Source organism: Anas platyrhynchos, chromosome 2 (genome assembly GCF_047663525.1).
Source record: "Anas platyrhynchos isolate ZD024472 breed Pekin duck chromosome 2, IASCAAS_PekinDuck_T2T, whole genome shotgun sequence".
NCBI lineage: Eukaryota > Metazoa > Chordata > Aves > Anseriformes > Anatidae > Anas > Anas platyrhynchos.
In genome coordinates, this window is record NC_092588.1 from 141,786,819 (window position 1) to 141,808,607 (window position 21,789).

Sequence of the window (21,789 nt, forward strand, 5' to 3'; positions counted from 1 at the left end):
ATGTTAGCTTAGCTCAGTCCTGACAGCTGCTCCTTTCAAAAGCCCCATTTCTCACCTACCCGCAGCAAATGATGCATCTTCAGGTATTTGTTCAGTGCAGACTCCGAAGCACAGACTCCCTGTGCTGTGCTAAACTGTAAATACCAGTTTCTGAGCTGCTCAGCACGTGTGGTTTCTAAATAATCTCATAGGCTATTCACTTGAGGGAAAGTTCATTACACGTAAATTATTCTTTAACAGTGACTATCGACTGCAAAAACACAGACCACAAAATTAATTTACCTTTAGCTGTATTAGAATGACTACAGTTTCAAATAATTCTAAAATAAGATGATGCTTTAAGGAGCAGATATATCTTGTCAGCGGTTTAAAATTAGATCATATATTCTGCATGACTGAAATCTGCTCCTTATAGGATGTGCATGCACATGTGTGTGTGGGAGAGGGGAAAGAAAAGGATCTTTTTACTACTCTTCTCATCTGCACTCTTCAATTCCGAAAGGGAATTTTAGATTAAACCAGAAGGGAATTAATTGTAATTGTGAGGTTTTGTTGCGGACAGTCTCCTCTGAAATTCACCCTTTGCAAACTGCCTCCTGTCACGAACACCTAAGGTAAAAGATGTTAAGCAGGTGAGTAACTTTGCGTCAAAGAAAATGGAAAGTTAAGCAGGGTTTATTATTTATTTATTTTGGTGCTACATCTGTACTGCTGATCATGCCAGACCTATAGCCGATGGTTTATTTGGAAAGGCCTAACTGGACGTTCAATACTTTCGGGTGCTCCCAAGGACTAACTTTTGGGGCAGCAAGAATACAGTGGGGTGATCAGCCAGCTCTGCCTCTGCTCAAAGCCAGCACCCTTCATGTCAGCCCTGAAAACCAGGGGCCTGCGGGCTGCATTTTGAAGACAGAAGCGGGATTTAGCGCTGCGGAGGAGGACGAAGGGCAGTGCCCGAGCAGGGCTGGGTGGCACAAGCGGCATCCCCACGCGAGGGGACGGGGCAGCACCTGAGGGATCCCCCTGCTCCCCTCAGCCCCGCCGCTCCCCCCGGGGAGCCGCGGCCGCTCCTCGCCCGGCCGCCAGGCGTCGCCGCCACCCTCCCCGCGGCGGAGCCCCCGCCCCGAGCCGCCCCGAGCCGCCCCCCGCCTCCTCCCGGCGGGCGGCTCCGGCTCCTCCGCCTCCGCCCCGAGCCGAGCCGAGCCGGGCTGGGCCAGCGGGCGGCAGGTGAGGCGAGCTGCCTCGACGCCTCTCCGCTGCGCCGCCTCCTCCTCCTCCTCCTTCTCCCTCCCGCCCCGCGAATGGCTGCCGGCTGACTGGCAGCCGAGGCGGCCACACGGGGCGGCAGCCGCCCGGCGCACACCTATAAGGACCGGCGGGGAGGGAGAGAAGGGGGCTCCCGGCGGTGAGGGGCTGTGTGTGGCGGAGCTCCGCGCTGGTGGTCGGCGGGGAGAAGCCGAGCGCTGCCAGCAGCCGCCGTGCTCCGTGCTCCCGGTGAAGCCGGCAGCGAGGGGGCAGTCCCGCAGCGCACCCCGCACGCCTTCCTCCTCCTCCTCCTCCTCCTCCTCCTCCTCCTGGTCTCCGGCAGCGGCGCCCGAAGGATGCGGAGCGGCGGAGCGCGGGCGGCGGCGGGGCGCCGCGGGGGGACCCGCTGCTGCTGCGCCGGGCGCCGCCGCCCCTGCGCGCTGCGCTGGGCAGCGCCTCAGTGAGCGCCGTGGCCGCGGCCGGCCGGGCTCGCTGCTGCTGCTGCTGCAGCTCCCGTCGCCGGAGGAGCCGCGAGCAGCCCCGCTCCGCTCCGAGCCGGCGGCGGGGGCCGCCACAGGTGCCTCGGGGCCGGGGGCTGCTCCCCTCAAGCCCCGGAGCCCTGCGGAGCGCGGCTTGAGTGAGTCCGCCGCCCCTGCGCTGCCCCCCGGGGCCATGGCTCTGCTCCGGCTGCTGCTGCTCCTGCTGCTGGCCCCGCGGGGGCTCGGCGCCGCGGCCAGCCCCGGGCAGGCGGCGCAGGGCCGGGAGCGGGCGGCCAGAGGCAGGCAGGCTGTTTACAACCACATCAAGAGCCGGGAGCCTCCCCCGGCCCCGCGGAGCCGCTCTCCGGAGAGCACCATCTTGGCGCAGCGGCTGGCCGAGGAGGTGCCCCAGGACGTGGCCTCGTTCCTCTACACGGGCGACTCCCGGGAGCTGCGGCGAGCCAACTGCTCCGGCAGGTACGAGCTGGCCAGCCTGGCCGGCAAGTCGCGCTTCACCTCCCACCCGTCCCTGCACGGGGCCCTGGACACCCTCACCCACGCCACCAACTTCCTCAACATGATCCTCCAGAGCAATAAGTCGCGGGAGCAGAACTTGCAGGAGGACCTGGAGTGGTACCGAGCCTTGATCAGGAGCCTCCTGGAGGGGGACCCCAACATCTCCAGGGCAGCTATCACCTTCAGCACGGAGCCTTTCTCCTCGACCCCCCAGGTTTTCCTCCAGGCCAGCCGGCACGAGAGCCAGATCCTCCTGCAGGACTTGTCCTCCTCGGCTCACCGCCTGGCGAACGCCTCCGTAGAGACAGAGTGGTTCCACAGCCTGAAGCGCAAGTGGAGGCCCCACCTGCACAGGAAGGTCTTGAACGCAGGCCCCAAAACTTTGGAGAACAGCTGGAAGAGGCGCGAGAGCTTCACGGCGGATAAGAACCACATCAGGTGGTCCTCGCCTTACCTGGAGTGCGAGAATGGGAATTACAAACCCGGCTGGTTAGTGACTCTCTCGGCGGCTTTCTATGGACTGCGACCAAACCTTCTCCCCGAATTCAGGTAGGAGGGGGGCTCCTCTGCTCGCTGCCTGTTCGGAAGGGGGTAAGGTGGGCTTCCCCATCCTGCCCCCTCCTCGGGAAGGCTGTGCCGTGCCTCTGCTGTGTGACCTGAGCAGCCCTTCCCTGGCCGGCTGCTCAGTCACACCGCAGTGCAACCTCAGGCCTTCCTGTTGAGCGTCACCTTCATGTGTCTTAGGGAGCTGTTGCTCAGGAGAATTGCTTCTATCTCCGTCTGTAAAGCCGTGTTTTCTTTAACTGCTCTCACTGAAACAGGTGTGTAAGTGGGCTATGTGCAGGGCATGTTTCTGGAGGAGAGGAGATAGCAGGAGCTGCCAGTTGCAGGTTATTTCTTTGCAAACAATCTTTCCCGAGCTGTTATTTCTTACTCTGCTGCAGAACTAAAAGTAGCTCAACCCCAGCTGTGATTTTTTAACCAACTGGGACACAATGTTGTCACCCTGGTAAACTGCAGTTCCTGGTCTTCAGGGCACATCCACTGTGGGGTGCTCAAGCCTGGTCAGTGTGTAGGTGATTGTTTGCCACTGCAGGTTTCTCATAGTGCATGTGGTTACAGCCTAAACCAGCAGTTGGGAAGCTTTCTTTAGGGCACTGTTTGTAGGATCCCCACCCCATTGCAAAACTGTATAGATGAGACCTGGCACATGTGAAGAATTGCTTGTTTTCTACTGCTGTTATCTCTAGGAGTTTGCCACTGGGCTGTGACTAGCAGAGAGGAGGATATGGAAGGGCTCTTATATCTTGTTTTAACAGCAAAAAAAAGATGTGTCTAAAGAATGAGAGCAACCTGTGGGGTATGAGATGTCCGGTTTTTCCACTGGCACGTTTGTAGTGGGGATCATGTGTAATTCTGCTGGGGAATGCCCACTCAAAGCAGCTTTAGTGAAGCAGCTTTCCTTTTTCAGGAAGTAAGGGAAGAGCACAGAACTTGCTTTGTGCTGTGATTGAGTGGTGGGTGAAGACATCTAACAACACAGTGGAAATGGAAGAGATTTTGTCACACTCGAGTGCCCAGACAACTGTGTGTATGAACAGTGGCTTTCTTGTGGCTTTCTTGGCTTAGTTTGAAATCTGGTGGGATCAAGTAGGTATGAATGCAGTCATGTATTCTCATCTTAAAAAAAAAAAAAATATATGTTGAATAAAGAGAGGATGACTATGTATGAAATTACCTTTTGCTCTTCACACTTCTGGGGCTGGTAGGCTTAGGGTAGAATGAGCTCATCTGCAGTCTGTTGCTGAATGAATTCCTTCCTCTCAAGACCAAAAGCCAAGAAAAGCTGTACTGCAGAGCTCTCCTGGACCCCAGCAGGGACTCAGACAAGTTCAGGGAACTTATTGTAGTTTGAAATATTTGAACAAACTTAAAGATGCAGATGAAAGCTAGCGTAGGCAGAGATTCTCTTGTTGGGGACAGAAGTTCATGTAACCTGAAGAACCTTTAGGCTGGAGGTGGGGTTGCAGCCACCAACTAAGTATCAGAGAAATTAGATCTTGATATGAAATCTAACAAAGCTTTGTTACCTTTAGCTGAAAGAAGAGCAGGTCTCTTCAGCAGCAGAGACCAAGCATCAACTTCAGCTCTGTGCCAAGCTCCTATGATGCCAGGAAGCATCTCGGTGGTGTAGGTTTCTGCTGTGGTAGCTCATGCACAGGACACACCAGGTCCACTTGGCAGTAACCCTGGCCAACCAAGGATACCAGTAGGGGTCCTCCTGGGCACAGTACAGAGCACTGCCAGGTTTCCTGATCTTCCTGGCCTCCATTTACTGTGTGGGATTCACCTCAGTTAAGGAAACAATCATTTGTTGCAACTCAGATATTTTGAAGGGAATCCTATAGGCACATTTAAGCTTGGAGAACTGAATTTTCACTTAGGAGATGTTGCAATGAGATATTGTAAGTGTTGCATTACTGTGTTACTGCTGTGGGATTGAAGAGTTTGGACAAAAAGTTTTTTTGTATCAAACCCAGAGATGTGTTGATAAACACTTCTAAGAAAATCTCAGGATGTTTTTCTGAGACAACTTGCAACTCCATAAGAAAGCAGGTGAAAGTGTGTGTATGTATATATCTTGGCAAAGTTAAATGATGGTTCCAGTGTTTCTAGTTTGAGATATGTTACATGAAAGATGGCCTCTAATAGGCTTATCATGTGAGATATTGAGGAAATAACTCTGCAGCTACATAGAAAATACTAAAACCAAAATAAACTTCTTCCAAGACTTGTGGGACATCTTGGTAGTTACACAATATTTTTAGTACCTGATAGGCATGCAGCCTCAGAGTGAGTTCTGAAGAAGATAAATGGTCTGAAATACAAGCACGTAAAATAAAAATGCAAGATCTAATACAGCGATTAGTACTAGTGTTCTAATAACTACAAGGTCCCTCATGAAATAAGCCTTATTTCCCCTCACCATCTGTCTGTGAGTGACACAATGGTTTAACTTTAAATTCCTATTTAAGGCCCATATGGTAAAAAGCAGCATGTATTTTAGTCTCCATCTTTTTCAAAAACCACATTGGTTCTCTCAACGAAATATCCCTGAACCATCTGTTAGGAACACTTAATGGCTCAGCTTACATGCTCCTTCCATTTAATAGCCTGGTATGGGATCACTGATGGTACTTTAGTGTGTGCCCCTTTAATGCTCCTCTTACAGTTCATGTACTTTCTTCTTTGCTGACATTAGGTTTATGGTGTGCTATGTTAGAGTAACAGAATCATGAACTCACTTTCTTCATGGAGAAGCATCTTTTCAGGCTGTAGAAGGACAAGCCATTGCCCCTACCTTTTGGTGTATCTTCTGTCCCAGTAACAGATGGGTACACTGCACAATACAGTAATGGGAAGAGTTTTATGAAGATGAGCCTAATAACTACTACTGGTTTTGTTCAATACATGCTACTACTGCAGTACTGTCATCAATGAGGTTCTGCAAATGCAGTTGCAAGCAAAGCATCACTTCTATGTGGTGAAGGGTTGGGCCTGCTGTCAAAGGATGCGACTGTTACAGGCATGGGGCTCTTGCAAACAGCTTGCTATTGGCCTTTAATTTTGTACTCCCCCATATACTTCTCCCTTCACATGAGATGGAAGCCAAACTGTGAAGTGAAGGCCAAGAAGGAGAATGTCTTTTTAGTTCTCTTGACAAGGTTATTGTAGGCCAACTACTGAGATAAGCGAAGAAACCAAAGACATGTTGATTGTGCTGATGAACGTACCACAAGCTGTCTGAGGCCAGTGGGACCATATCAGTGGTGCTGCCTTTGCACTGCTTCTTAGCAGTGCTTGCTGGTGTCTCATCTGCTTTCCCTGACCTTTGTTCCGCCCAAAAGGAAGGGAGGCGATGCTCCCGTCTGCTTAGTGAATACAGTGCAGGCTCATTTTAAAGCAGGGAGAGGATTCACAGAGACTGGAAGTAATCTTCTGGTGACGATAACCATTCCTTCTTCATTCCAAAGTCTACGCTGATGCAGTTGACAGCTGGAATTCAACATCTAATGTGTCTAATTGCTCTACAGCTCTCGTGCTGCACAGGGTAGAGCATTGGTAGTGTTTGTTGTTAGTCTGTGACCTTCCTCTGCTACTTTCTGTTGCTCAGTGACACTGAGCCACGTTCTGCAGCCCATGAAGATCCAGCTGGACTCTGCAGCCTTGCTGTGGAAGTAGAAGGGTGTGAAAAGCTTCACCTCATGGCTGTGGTCCATTTGCTAAAAGCACTCACTCGGCCTCTAGAGGGGAAATGGGAGGCTCTCATTGCTTCAGCACTCCAGTGGGTGGGTGGGGAGGATTGCTCCTTGACCTGGAAGGAAAGTGTGCAAGTAGTCTCCTACTAGGAGCATGTGAGTTTTTTTTCCTTTTTCTTAAAAAAAAAAAAAAAAAAAAAATCCACTCTCCTCAGTTATTGAGCCAAATCTCCTGCTCACCAAAGCCCTCTTAATGTAATCAGTTGATGCAGCTTCATCTTAAAGTAGGTAGCTTTCCCTCTTGGCTCTCCACTTCCCCAGCCTGATGGTTGGGATAGCTGCTTCTGATTTCTGATCTAAATTTATTCAGTTAAATATCCATTTGTTCCTGCTCCAGAACTGCCTTCTGGCTGAAATAGCTGTCTGCAGATGTTTACTGCCCTGACCTATTTATAGGCAGCAGCAGGTCCTTCTCCACCTTTGGTTACTGGGCTAAAGAACCCAGCCTTCTCCAGCCTCCTGTCAGGAGCTCTCTGTTGCCATGGTCCCTATTTTCAAGTCCTGTTCCAGCGTTCCTTGAATATGGTTAGTCAGATTCGTGTGCAATGTTTCAGCCTCGTGCGATGACATCAATTACTCCCAAACTCTGGTGTATGAGCTGTTGCTCTTGCAGCTCAGAACGTTCTCGTGTGCTGCTCTCATTTTCTTTACTGTCGTTGTGAAGTATGTCAGCATTTTGGGAAGTGGTCATTGCTCACTTTTTTCATCTAGAAGGCCTTCATCCCTTTAGGGTGAAGGAATGGTTCTGCCTCTCCATGTTCCAGTAAGGTCGTGTTTCACCAAATACAGGGCAGCATTTGCAATCAGTTGCCTAAAGGACTGCTGTGAGGATGCAATGGCATAATGACTGTTCTGGCAGAAAGGACCATACTCAACAAGCTGAGTAAGGCTTTGGTGTTTTTATTTTTTTTTTTTTTGGCTTTTGAACAATGCTGTGTTCTGCAACAGCTGTGGATACCTTTGTTCTGAAGTTTGGCTGAATCAACTGTTGTTTCCTAATATTTTTTCTTCCTGACATTTATTCCTTCTCTCTTAATTATTTGAAAGGTATTCCTTGGTGCAAAGATTAATCTTTATTGCACAGTTCAATTCAGCTATTTTTTTTCCCTAAAGGCAGTGTAATGTAATGATTTCCACTGTACTATTAAAAATTACTCAAACCACTCTAGGGTTATCCCATAATGGGGTGCTTAGTTAAGGAAATATTACTGAAGGCAAATTCTACCATAAAGGTAGAACTACCTATGACAAGTAATTTCTTAGGGAATATGCTTCTTCTAAATATTTCACAGGTGTTAAATTGGTAAAATACCCACAAAAATAGACTTTAAAAGAGAGTTTTCAGAACTTGAATCATATTTAAAAGAAAAAAAGTTACAAGTTCTGACTTTAACCACCTCTTTTAAAAAAAAGTTTCCCCATTTCTTTTCAATCTAGTCTTAGTACTGAACTCGGAAAACAAAATTCAGTTTAACTTTTTAAGGAGGGATATTAAGTGTTGTGGCATAATGTGTTAGCTGTATAATCTTGAAAATACTTTAAAATGGTGAGGCTGACATCTTCTTCTATACCATGTCCTGGCCCATACAACATGATTGAAGGTGTGGGTGGATTTAGAATGGATTTTGAAAATGAAAAAGAATAATTTATTTCCTCGAACTAAAAGTTTTGGATTTATATTCCTGAAAAGAGGTGAGAACAAAGAAATGTATACTTAACGTGATTTATTGTTGGTTAAAGAACCCCCTCCCCAGTATTTTTTTTTTAATGTTCTCTATACAGTCAGTGATGTATGTGCCTTTTATGTATTAGGCCATGGCTGAGAATAAACTAAATGATAATGGAAAGAAAAAAAAGGAACAAGGAGTAAGGAATTCTTTTTGGAAGCATGCTTTCGATTTCATCCCTGTTGGAGAAACAGTGGGGTATTTGAAGAAAGAAGCTAAATATGACCAGGACAGGACTGAAACACGTACTCTGTTTGTGACAACACTTATGTAGCATGTGGTAAGTTGAAATAAAAGGAATGAGCTTTCTAGGTCAAACTGCTACTTCCAATCCTCTGTTCCCTACCCCTATCCTCCTTGGGTAAGGCTTCCAGCACAGCAGACTATCAAAGGTCTTTTGAAGGGAGTGGGCATGTGACAGTTCTCGCTATCGGAGACGCAGCACCAGGACTGTCACCTCCTATTCTGTCTATTCATGAACCTGAGCTGAGATTGAGAAATGTTCCCAAAGATAAGAACAAAAGTATTGCGCTGTTAGGTCAGATGAGAGGCTTATCTAGTTCTGTCTCCAAAAGCAGCTTCTGGCAGGCACTTAGGAAGCAATATAAGAAGTGTTTGAGTATCTTGGTTATATTCCATTTACAAATAATAAGCAATACAGAAACTTTGCCTTTCAGACTGCATCTGAAAGGGTATTGATAGTAGGTATGGATTAAACTGATATCCATAATTTAAATGTATTTTTAACCCATTTTTGTCTTCTACAATATAATTTAGCTTTGCTTTCCATAATACAATTGAGCTGTTTAAAGAGCAATTACTTTCTATTTTTAAACTTGCTGTGTGTTAAATTTATTTGGACATCCATGATCCTTGTCTTACAAAAACACTTTTCCAGCATTCTGCATTCAACTTCTCTGGGCCAGTCAGATTTAGTTGTGGTGTATGCTGTATATTTTTTATCACCTGCAAAGTTTGTCAGGGTTCGCCTGTTTTTGATCCCTTTTAAACCTGTTGAGCAAAGCAGGGATAACTGTGGTGCCCAGCTTGTTAGCATCCCTACAGGTGAGAGCTGACCTCCTGTCACACTGATGCTCTCCAGAATGGCTGAGCAGTGGGAGCTTCCTCAGCTCTAAAACAATATAGTGATTAAAACATAATTGGCTTTTTGTAAAGGCTCTGTCATTTGGGTTCTTTTCAGATCATGATTGTCTACTGGCCTTACGGATTTTATTTTGGGCTGCCTTTTTCTGAGATATTTGACAACTTTTTGGTTGTTTTGGTTAGATTTTATGCTTCTAACATTCTGATCCTATAATATTTCTTATTTTTTGTCTTGCTTGAGTTTATGCTCCTCCAGGTTCCTTTTTCTGAACATTGGCTTCCACTTACTTTTCATTTCTAAAATTCCCCTAATACCTTGTAAATCTTTGGTGTCAGAAGTGCAGCTGTAGTTAGGCTGAGGTCATCTCTCCTGTGTAGGATCCTTCTCATTCAGAGCTCTTCTTGTTCCTAACTTCCTCATATCACTGTCTGTTCTCTCCACCTGTCTTGTTGACCCTATGGCTAGTAATGGGAATATTTGAAAAATGTCTGTTTCTTATTGAACAACCTAAACTTGGTTCCAAGACCTTTTTTCATAAGCAGAATCTAATGCAAGTGGTACTGCGCCCTTCCTAAATGAGGTGGTGCCTGGTCACAGAATTTAGACGCTAGCAGTCCTTAAACACAAATCCTCCAGCAAAAATATCACCACCCCTCAAAGCATCTAGGAAATTCTTTAACTAAAATGCAGGGAAGTCCTCAGGCAGCGCTGCGTGCCATAAATCTGAAGGCTGAATTGAATACGAAATAACTCTGCAGACAACAGAGGAGTCAGCTTTAAGTATTCCACCCTTGTAGTACTCTTCCAAATGGCCTACAGGGATTTTCTTTGCAGGTGAATCCTAATTCGTGTGCCCACACTGCTATACCGCACTCTTCAGTTAAATTTATTTTTAGTGAAAGCTGTTTCTTCTGTGAAAGTGGGCTGAAAACCAGCAGTCATGCTATGGCTAAGGAATCAGGCAAGTCTGTCTGTCCTGACACTAAGAAATTAGTGATAACTGAGTGACCAAATCAAAATCATGTTATATGTAATATCACAGTAGGCTTGTATGAATCTGGTGGCTACATTACAGTGCAAAGGTGGTGATAATTCTAGGGACATCGAGGTGATGTGGAATCCCAAATCTGAACTTTTGAAAATAACTTTGAACACACAGAAGCTGTTGATTACCAGTAAGATCTTTACAGCTGAAGGTCACTTGTGAATTTGACAGCAGGATTTTCTTGGATGGCCAAAAACACTTTGAAGTGGACTCAGGTGTCAGGTAGCGTGCAACATTTGAAAACTAATGTTCTTGAATGAGCTGGTTTCCAAATCTTCCAAAATGAGAAGGCACAGAGGTTTCCAACCTGAAAACCTTTGCTATGCTAATTACAGTATGCATTTATCTAGAGGTGTGTGGATTTACAGATTTGGGACATCAGTACAGAATTAATTTTTCGCATTTCATTGTGTTTTTTTTTTTGTAAGGAAGACTTCTCAAGGATAACTTGTGGGGTGTGAATGAATATGGTACTAAGAACCTAGGAAGACATTTAGATTTGAGGAATGATGTCTGCTTTGGCATGGAGTAACCATGCTTGATATCTTAATTGTGGCTGGTGAGGGCCATTTGTTTGTCTCTTTAAACCCACCACAGTGATTTTGTTTTTCCCTGGTTTCTAACGCAACACATTATGAGGAAGTTTACATTCTACTGAGGCATGCAGGATTCATGCTTAGACAGGATTTGTCATCAGTCAGATGAAATATATATGGTATTGTTGGTGCTTTTGAAAGGCTTCGTTATAACTTGGAGAGATTTTTCTCCACAACCTTTAATGTTAAAGGATCTGCTACTGTATCTGGTTCTCCTTACATCTAAATTTCAGAAGGCTTCTCTGATTCTTCAATTAATAGGCTTTAATGCCCTTGATGTTTACTGTTTATTACAGAACTGATTATTGTAAGTATCTTATTCATACATTTGGTATCAGATTCTCCTATTTGCTTGCGATGCTTACAGACACAGCATTAAGTGAACAAACCTAGAAGACAAATTTTGAATGCCTGTTTAGCTGGGCTACGATGACCTCTGTGCCAAAAGCTTCCGAAGATCTAGAGGACAAAGACATTGTTTGTCACCATTTAAATGCAGGCAGGCTGTTCTGTGCAGCTCTGACTTGAGCTGGATGGGAGAAAGGGAAGATGTTCCATCTGTTTTTTTTTTTTTTATGGTGAGACAGTACAGGCAAAAAAATCTTCTGTATCTACAGGTTTTATAACACGTTGTTACAATGAAATATTATAACTACTGAAACTATCAACATAGCTGGTAGGTTGGGAAAATAAGCTTAAATCAATTTCTGGCACAGATTTTAAGGCAAACAGAATGCCAACAAACAGTGGTACTGGAAATTAAGACAGACATGAAAGCCTCTTAAATCAAACCTCTGACCTGACAAAATCCTTGATGACATACTTCAATGATTATCTGTTATGTACAATTCAACCAATTCTTCATCTGTAGTTGTCCAAAATGTTAAACACAAACTTTAATCTTTAGTTTGTTTTTTTTGTGTGTGTGTAAGGGCTGTAAAATTGTGGTGGAAAACAAATATTTATAGTTATAAGGAGATTAACAAAATATACTTACTTGCCAGATGGTCCACAATTACCAGTAATATTGTTATTAACTTATCACAGTGGCTTGAGTTCAGCCAGGCAGCACTGTCAGCGTGGATGAATGTGTTATGCTGACAAACTGAGTTGACTGTCGTACAGTTGACGTTTGTCTTGATCACTTCTATTGAGATAGCAGAGCTGCAATTATTTCCAGTTAGTCCAATAAATGTAACACTTACAGGTAGTTGGTCTGTATACATAATAGGAGGATGTGTTCTTCCATATGTTCCATTTTCCGAATGCTGAATCAAAAATAAGTGAAAATGTGGGTGTCTAGCTGGGCTGTGTCAGCTACTGTATTAATCACAGATGAATTTCAGAAATATAGCATCCTGTACATACTGGTGTACCCTATGCGTAATGTTGGTGGGGTACGAGTCTGAGACAGTGTTTTCAAATGGCAAAGTGTCCCAAATGAATGCAGTATAAGTCTGTACCATCATGATGCCTTTCGTAAATGTCACATGTACACTTAAACTTCTTTCCTTTGAAAGCATTATGTATCATCAAGTAGTTGCAAGAGCCTGGTACCTCAGCAGAACTGTGACGTTACCATGAGATGAGCATATTGCAGAGGTACAGTGAAAAAGGGTTAAAATGTGCCGTGAGGGAAGACAGTGGAAAGCTGTAGTATTTTTTAACACTCAGGAGAGATCTTCATAGTCCTGCTTCTGGACTGCACTGTTCTTCCTTCCTGTGGATTTTCACCACAAACTCATAAAGCCCTGGGAAAAGGACAAAGCAGAACAGCAGAACTGTATCAGAAGTTCAGGTTGTGCTACAGAACTGCAGACACATGAGGGTTGAAAGGATAGAAATGTCTGTACCGAGGTCTTGAAGACTGGGCTTTGTGGAAAGGCAAGTGTTCTTGTGAGAAGTTTTAACATGAGAATTCAAATGGAAAATGCATTGTTTAAAATGAAAGTACTCTGTAGTGTTTCTGAATAAAGTGTTGTAGAAATAGTTTGAAAATAGGTAATTGCGGCTGTTCAGCCACATAGGCCTGACAAAAAACTGACAAAACTCAAACATGAAATGGAAGTGCACAAGAGGTGGAAGCAGGCTGAGGTAACCCTACTATGGAGACATTGAGCGTGGATGCGGTTAGGGAAACCAAAGCACATCTGGGGTTGGATCTGACAAGAAACATGAAGGGCAACAAAAAACACTTCTGTAAGCACATTGTTAGCAAACTTAGGGCTGGGGAAAAGGTGGGCCTGCTGCTGAAGTGGATGCTGGGCCTTGGACAGAGGACATGGAAATGGTCAGTGATACCACATAGCAAATTCTAGCTGTGTGTGTGTGCTTTATAACTATTCCCCATACCCCAACAGTGATTAGTTTACCCTTCATTTTCATTTTGTCTCTTTCCAGAAGCCTTTGTAGAAGGAAAGGAGAGTTGCCTCTTTGACCAGTTAAAAAACAAATGCATGCAAAAAAAAAAGAAAGCTTTCACTGTAAAGGAACTGAAGGCCTACTTTCCTAAGGTGTTTGGAGAGTATCCCAGGTGAACCTGTTGCAGCCTTAGTAAGGATATATCAACACTCTTTTTCCTACCACATAAACTAGTTTCTTTAGAGTAGTCAGTGACAACCTAATGCTTTAGAGACCCTTACCAAAGTCCCCTGTGTACAGCATGAACTGAGAAGGCAGGGACTTGCCCTAGTCCTGAGCCTGCTGCCTGCTTCATGCGCTTGAGCTCTTTACACCTGTGTGCAGCCAAAGTGAAATAATAAATAAGCAGGTCTTGTCCCTGGCCTACACATTAGTATTTATGTTCAGAAAACCTTAGAAAATACCAGAAACCTACCTGGTGGGGTCTGTATGTGACCTGTTAAAGAGTTAGTTACATCTGCTTACTCTATGTACTCCAGGAACAGCTGAGGCACATGTCTTCTCATGAGGTTAAGCTAAGCTTGTAACCCACCAACATACACATTTTAGGGAGCATTAGTGTGTACGGTGTGGCAGCTTTTCCCCTGAGGCCAGTGGTTACCGGGAACCATGGAAAAAGCAATTGGGAGGGGAGGAACTGTAGTTTTAGCAGTCCCTGAGGAGGCTGATGTTCAAAACAAGACTGGAAATAGAGCTATGAATTAAAAATATTTTTGTGTATTCCAAAAGCATGGTGTGTGCTATTTCCAGCTGAATTTGCCAGAACCAGTGCTCAGACATTTCAAGAGATTTTAAAGCGTGTCTAGTATCAGATTGTGTAGATTCTAGCAGGAGATAGAGGGAAGGGGATGAAGAGCATCTGTACGAGCTTCTTATTTTGGCACATAGGTTCCTAATGCAGTCTTCCTCTGATTCCTTGTGTTTCTTCAATGACTATCTAGCATGTATGAGGATAAATGTCCAGATATAGCTGGTGTGTACACTTTGCTCTTGGTCATACTGCTGTTAGATAGGAAGGAGCAGTATTGTCCTGTTCTGAGCAAGCTCACCCTTACCCATGTTCTGATTTCATTCACAAGTGACCCCTCAAATGTATGGCTCTGTAGCATTATTTTTTATTATTACAATTCTTATATATATTGTACTTTAGCGAAAAGAGTCAATGTGCTTTGAGGTAAGCAAGGATGGCCATGTCCTTGGTTCAATGAGAGCACTTTGAAAAATCTTTTGGTGCGTCCCAAGGCCTGAGGAGATCTCTGAAAAGTATGACTATGGTATGTTGAATCTGACAAAGCTCTGAAAGTGAAGAACCATTTGTACAGTGCCTCTGGAAGACATAGAGAATGATATTTTAAGAAATGATTTAAAAGCGTTTTGGTACCATTGATGTAACTACAGCATGTATGTTAGGCTATTTGTTTCTGAAATCTGACATTAGGAAATTAAGAGGTAACATTGCACCACTTCTGTCTTTGGTGAAGGTGAGGATTAGTAGCTGGGAGGGTAGTCCACTGCCTGAAAGGGGGCTGGTGGTTGTTGTGCCATGCAAAGTCACATGGTGGAAATCAAAGCTTTAGTCTGAAGTGGCAGAAACCGTTGACTTATAAGAAGTGGTACCCTAGACTTAGAAAATCAGTAGAGAGCATTTATCAGTTGAGTGAGTCTCTTATGACCTACCAAAATTTGCATGCCAACATTTTTGCCAAGTCCAGAGCAGTCACAGCTACTTTCACAAGCTGATGCTATAAATGTTCCACATCTAAAGTCATCTTGCAGATGATTTTAGAGAAAATAAGGAAATTGTTGGAGGTTTTTTTAGAAATGCGACTCCAAACTTACAGCTTTTGTTTTCTTGTGGTGATTTCTGAGTTTCTTTTTATAAAATGGAGCACTGGGTTTGAAATTGGTTGTGAGCTCTTCATTCATAAAAAATTAAGGGAAACTTTTGATGAAGAAAACACAAACGTTCTTGGTGTCCAACTAAAATAGTTCAGACAGTCATCAAGGACTTGAGTATGGAGGAACCTTTTTTTTTTTTTTTTTTTTTTTGGCTTCATAGACATCAGTGGCCTACTCCTGGACTGTGCTGCCCTTCTATAGTGGCTTGCATCTCTGTGAGAGGAATTAAATTGCTGATATATCAATGTAGTGGAGGGGATGTGCAGAGAGAGGGGTCTGGGTGTGAATTTTTGCACAATGGTTTTGGCAAACATCATTCCCTGGGGTAAAAGGGAGGATGTTGTCACCTGGCATGGCAGTCACGTATGGTTCTGGGTACTCTGTGGCCCCAGTGCTCAGTGTGCCCTCTGGGTTGGCTGGTGAGGCTGCTGGGGTCTGAGACAGAGCAGGTCACTCATTGTGTTTATTTTAGTTCTTTGCTGCATTGTAAAATGTGAAGGGTGTTAAATTATTTGAGTGCGTAACTTATTCATACCTGCCACCTTACATCTATTGAGTGCATGAGACTTGCAGCTTTCGTGCCATAATGCAACTCAGTGAGCTCTAACATATGAATATGTCTCTGCGAGCATGGCTTTGGGAGCACAAAACTCCACGTTTCTCTTCTCAGACATATCAAATTCCATATTTAGAGGACAAATGTAGTTCTGCTTGGCAGGTTATAGCATTGTAAAGAAGTTTGGTGTGTTTCTGTAGTCACCGTGTTCAAGGCTGTTTTCTCTTTTTCAGAGGTGTCGTTAAAGTGGACATAAATCTGCAGAAGGTGGATATCGACCAGTGCTCGAGTGAGGGGTGGTTCTCGGGAACACACAGATGTCATCTCAACAACTCTGAGGTATGTTTGTAAGGAACCAAGCTAAACCTCAACAGGGAGTCTTTACAATATGAATAACTTTCTGTAGTATAAGTGCTAGCTGTTCTATAGACTGTAAATGTGGTTTAGAAGGACTGGACAGACCTTCCTGTGCAAGGTGTTATGGTATGTATGAGTTTCAGGAATGTCTGCAGTTTAGGAATATTGGCATTAAAGCAGAAGCTAAGTTACTGTGCAGAAATACTAGCTATAGGAACAAAGAGTATCTGTGAAATGATTAATGAAGTTCTTGTGAGTCAATCAAAACCCATTATTTTACATTCAAAGTTAAAATAAACTTTAATGTGAGTATCTCTTTTGAGTGGACAGTCTTATAAAATACAGTAAAAGTGGCGAAAATGCTGGTACTGTTTATTCAGAGAAGTTTGGTCTCTTGCAAGAATGATGCAGAATAACAAAATTGGATGCTATAATTCTTTTTTAATAGAAATGCCAACATTTTGACAGAGCTGACTAAATGTTTCCGTTCAACTCCTTCCTGCTTCCCCTTTCTTCTGAAGGCCTGTGTCTGGCTCCGTCTGTCAATGTATCATAGATCATTCAGCTTGCAAATCACATGTACGCAATGAAACTTAAAACTACAATATATTCAGTGATTTTTTTGATTACATATAATGTTGTTTTCAATCTGTGAGACTGTTCTTCGTGTACTTCTGTACTTTCAGAAAGCACAAAGCACAGGGGAAATTGAAAGCTGAAAGAAATTTGAAAATTGAATGAAATTTGGAGTTGTTTACCAAACTACTCATAAAATGCTGTTTTATCCAAAGCAAATCTAAATTTAGGAAAAGTTTGTTTTGAGGAATTCATTGGTTAACATTTTTGAGCAAGAAAAACTCAGAATTGCTGTAAACACCTTTTTTGGTATTTTTCACTTAATTTTTTTCTTAAAATATATACAAAATAAGAAATCAAATGTTGTTTGAGAAATAAAAACTAAATGTAAATATTTCTGCAAATGGGTTTTTTCTTTGTCAATTAGTTTTTGCCTTCTAAATTGAAGGGGATGCTTTTCGATGTCTCATGTTTCCTCCCGGAAGAAAATACTGTTCTGAGATCTGATAAACCTTGTTTTTTAGTATATGCTAGTTATCCTGTACATGACTATGTGTTTTGACAAGTGCTCCTCCTTTTCCTAATGTCTTATGAGTAGAAATGTCAGCAGAGGGGTGGGATGGTAAGTTACGTTTCTTCCTGCAGCGAAGAAAAGGGAGGGGGAAAAGAAATCTTATGAGAAGACCAAGAAAAACACATGTAAAAGTACAATGGAAATAATGAAGAAGGATCACAGGCAAGCCTTAATGCACCTTTGGACTGGTTCAAAGCCCACTCTTAGCTGTAATGGGTTCTGAATCATGCTCTGTATTCTTAACATTAAGCAAAACACAATCCGAGTGAAACCACACTGGAGGTAATTTCAAAACTATATATATTTTTTTTCCAAATCTAAGTCCTTAACTGTGTGCCCTGCACACAGAAGAATGTGAAAAGCTACTCCCTCTTGAAATAAGGTGCAAGGCATGGACTACTAAGGCAGGGATGGTGTCTCCAGAAGATATGAGCCAGGGCTGGGTTCTCTGCAGTCTGGGCTTCACTCTCCTGCTGAGAGCATGGTGGGTGTTTCTTACCTGCTGAGGGTGAGAATAACTTTTTTTTTTAAATGTTTTACCTAAGATGTACATTACAGACTAGTTCTTCATGCTGGGATATTGGGCTGATGTTACAAAGGATGCTCTATTTTTCATACTGGAAAGATGCATGATTTTATTTTAGTAAGCTTACTGCATAAATAAAATATATCTTCTGTTCTGCTTCTGCTCTACTTCTACAAAAGAAAAAAGAATGTCCTTGGCTGCTCTGCCAATTTTACTACCTAGACTTTCATGGTGTATCAAAGCCTCTTAGGCATCTAGTGACACCTAGATGTAGATGCTTAAGTGTAGGTGTCTTAACCTCAGATTTGAATCCCTCCTTTCTCTACTAAAGCACAGATAAGCAGTGTTACTCATGGGAACAGGAGTTGTTTAATGAGAGATGCTGTAATATGTGAGCTGGGCTAATGTTCACAGCTTATGGTTTTAATAACGGGGGTAAGGAAATGAATGCCACTGCATGAACAGCTTTTCAACTTGTATGTAGAGCAGAAACCTCTCATCTGCCCTTGACATTTATTAGTGTTAAATCAGCAAGGGTCTCATGGCTGAAAGAAGGTAATGCCAACCTCCCCCAGACCAACATGCAGCTTGTCAGCAGGGAGTGCTTTTCCTTATTGCATCTGAAGATGAGACTCCTTGCCTAATAACAGTGACATTGCGGATGGGGAGTTGCTAGGAATAATCTGTGGACCATCTCCTTTTCCTCTGTGGTCGCTTTAGGAGGGGTCTTCTGTTTTTTTTTTTTTTTTTTTTGTGTGTTTTTTTTTTTTTTTATATGAACGGATCCCATATGCTGCTTTTCACACTTTGTTTAAATAAAATCTGCACTGTAGAGTAAGGGTAGGTTACATAGCTGTGCAGTAATGCTTTCCATACAGCGTGTCTTATAAATGCTACTGAAATGATGTTGCCCATTCTTGCTTTCATCTTCTTAGATGAAGATGCAGAAATACCTGCTGATGCTGGAATGCTTTGTCCCAGGTTACAAAGTCAGTCTCAAGGAGAATAAAGAAAGGGGGCACAGATTTAAGCTTGTTAGACCCTGCTTCATCTTTTTTTTTTTTTTTTTTTTTTTTTTTTTTTTGAATGACTCAAGCATTCAGCAGTGCATTATTTTTCCACAGACCCTTTGGTAAGCCTTTGGCTTAGTGAAGTTCCCAATTGTCTCTGGAAGTCTGGTTACCGCACTGCCCTTACAGGTACCAGTGCCATTAAGTCTAAGGCATAAAGCTCAATATTTTAGAGAAAGAAATCCGTTCTTCCTTGTTTAACAGCAAAAAAAATATAGCAAGTGACAGAGAAGGGAAAGGGGGTGACTGAGGGAATGGAGAAAAGAAAACAGCTCACAAGTTACTAAGAGGCTTCTTTATTTTTTCTTCAGTTTTGTAGTGGCTAATATTTCCCAGATGCTTCAGGTAAATTTTCCTACTTTCTGTGCTGTCCTAAAATGTTTTTCTTCCACACAAAAATGAGTTTAGAGAGGAGGAGGTGCATTACAGCAAATGTAAACATGCTGGGAGCTGAATAAACCAGAGGTCTTTATGTGCTAAGGCTAAAACAACAAGAACAACAACAACAATAACAAAAAAAGGATGGTTACTAATGTCTAACAGAAAACAAAGATATTTCTGCTCAAAATACTGCATTGCCTTTATGCACTCTGGCACAGAATCGTTAGAAAATGATCCTAATTTGTGACACTGTGATTTAGCTTTGGGAGGTCTCAAATCTAACCTGATTGTGTGATGGAATAATTGTAGTGCTCTTCCTTGCTTGAAAGAAAAATAGCGTGTGGTTGGGGAATTGAAGATTATTACTACTCAAATAGAGAAAATGCCTAGACATCCTATTTCTCCTTTAATCACTCTCTCTCCTAGGTGTTCCTTAGGACGTGGAAAGTTGACTCTTAAAGACCTTGCTTTATCTATGGTGCACTCAAATTGAATTCTAAAAGCAAACTCTGGGAACAGGGGCTGAAAGCTTAGATTCCGCCACTTCTAAATTGGCTACCAAGGTCCCTAGTATACAGTCATATTATTATTTTTTTTTTCCTGACTTGCTCTCTTTTGTGCCCATCCCTGACTTCATAGCAGCCTAGATGAACTGGGAGAACAGTCATTGCTTCCTTCAACCTTCAGATGATGAGGCAGGCAGTTAGGTGAGGCTTTGCATGGTGAAGCCAGACTGTAAAAGTGATAAAAGTCTGCTTCATTTTTTTTTTTTTTTTAACCATATCAGCCAAAAAGGAAGGGGACTGTGGCCAGGTGCTCTGTTCTTGGCCTGGGGTAAGAAAGGACAACTCATAGTGAAGCACAGAGCTGCACTCTCCTTTCTGCCTTCTTCCCTGGAAAAAATACACAGGTAATTTGCAGTGGGTGAGGTGGGTAATATGTGCAAGACAAGAAATAACCAAATGAGTTGGGTAGGAAACAAACTATTAAAGATAATTCTGAAATTAACAAGAAAAAAAAAGTTTCCTAATAACAAACAGAATGTGCTTTCATTGTACAGACAAGGTTGGGTATGAGGGTAAGAAAGCATGCATTTTTAGTGTTTTGAAAGATCTAAAGATTTTTCTCTTAATATACAAGGTTATCTCCCCATACGTGCTGTCAGCAACTGCTTCCACTTTTGGTAATGACTTTAGAGTCCTTGTTGGGATACTGATGATAAAATCAAGGCAGAGAAATGTTTGAAGAAATCAGCTGGCATAGCACATCGGGCTTGGCCGAACACTTGCAGCCAGCAGCATCAGCCTGTGAAAACTGCAGTGGCTTCCACGCCGTTCCCCCAGCCTTAATGAGACTGCCAACAGCTTGCACTGTGAGGCAGGCTCAGCTGACATCTCTCTGGGTTGCAACAGTATTCCACAAATGACAGCGTGCAAAAATATCTAGAGGGAATGAGGGAGGCAGAGTAAACAAAAAAAGCTTCTCTGCTGTCTGTATATAGCATGTGTATATTTGTGTTTGTAGGAAGATGCACAGGCCTCCTGTGTATTTATTCTGCACAAACACAACCAATGGAGGAAGGCAACAATATGGGAACAATACAGTCAGTTTTTTTTCCTGTTTAGCAGGCAAAAACACTGGTGACCATTGCATTTTACTACAGTGTACACAGTGCTACAGGCAACCAACAAAAAGGGTGGGGAGGGGTGTGTGTGGTTAAAAATACAAGTGTAATGGGAGTTGGGAGAAAGGAAAAACAAAAGTGCTTTCCAGGTTTTCCAAGCAGATGCCTTTGTCAAAGTGGGAAAAGGCCATTTAATGCACATACTCCATGGGAGGGGAAGCCTGACGAGGTTAAAAGTCATAACCCTGTGGGTCATATCCAGTGACATTGATTTTGATTACTACTTGCATGAATTTTCTGTCCATTAGGAAAAATGCAGTCAGAATGAGATGAATTTAAAAACCAAGGTGTGTTGGCAATGCAATCTGACAGTGAGCAGGGTTTACAGGATATAGTTAACTTTTAATTTGGAAGCAATCATCATCCCTGGAGTTACAGATTGCATTCAAGATACACTCTCTACTCTGGTACTTCTCCTGCTGTATGTGAGGTGATATTTCCCCTTCGAAGAAAACAAGATCTTAAGTGGTAGAATATAACTACTAAATATGGCATCAAATCCTGGGCCGAAGGGGAAATCTAAGGTAGGAAGGGAGCAGCTCAGTTTAGTACACAGGTAAAGAAAAAATAGCCAGCGCTTTTTGCTTTCAGAAGCAGAAAGGAGTGTCTGTCCTGTCATAGATAAAGGTTTGTCAGAGCTTTCAGTGATAAACAAGGTGCTATGAAAACCAACTTTCAGTGTAAAGAGCAGCCAGGTTGCTTAGCTACAGCTA

At 43.2% G+C, this 21,789-nt stretch overlaps 1 protein-coding gene across 2 annotated transcripts in view; it reads left to right on the forward strand.

Annotated features, from left to right (window-relative positions):
- The first annotated feature begins 1,178 nt into the window (after positions 1–1,178).
- The window catches only part of GPR158 (G protein-coupled receptor 158), a 195,308-nt gene continuing 174,697 nt past the window's right edge, over positions 1,179–21,789 (forward strand). For both annotated transcript variants that reach the window (XM_027450618.3, XM_027450619.3), the window contains exons 1-2: positions 1,179–2,789; positions 16,142–16,247. In XM_027450618.3, coding sequence (XP_027306419.1) covers positions 1,918–2,789; positions 16,142–16,247 — 978 coding nt within the window. In that variant the 5' untranslated portion in view covers positions 1,179–1,917. The remainder of the gene's footprint in view (positions 2,790–16,141; positions 16,248–21,789) is intronic.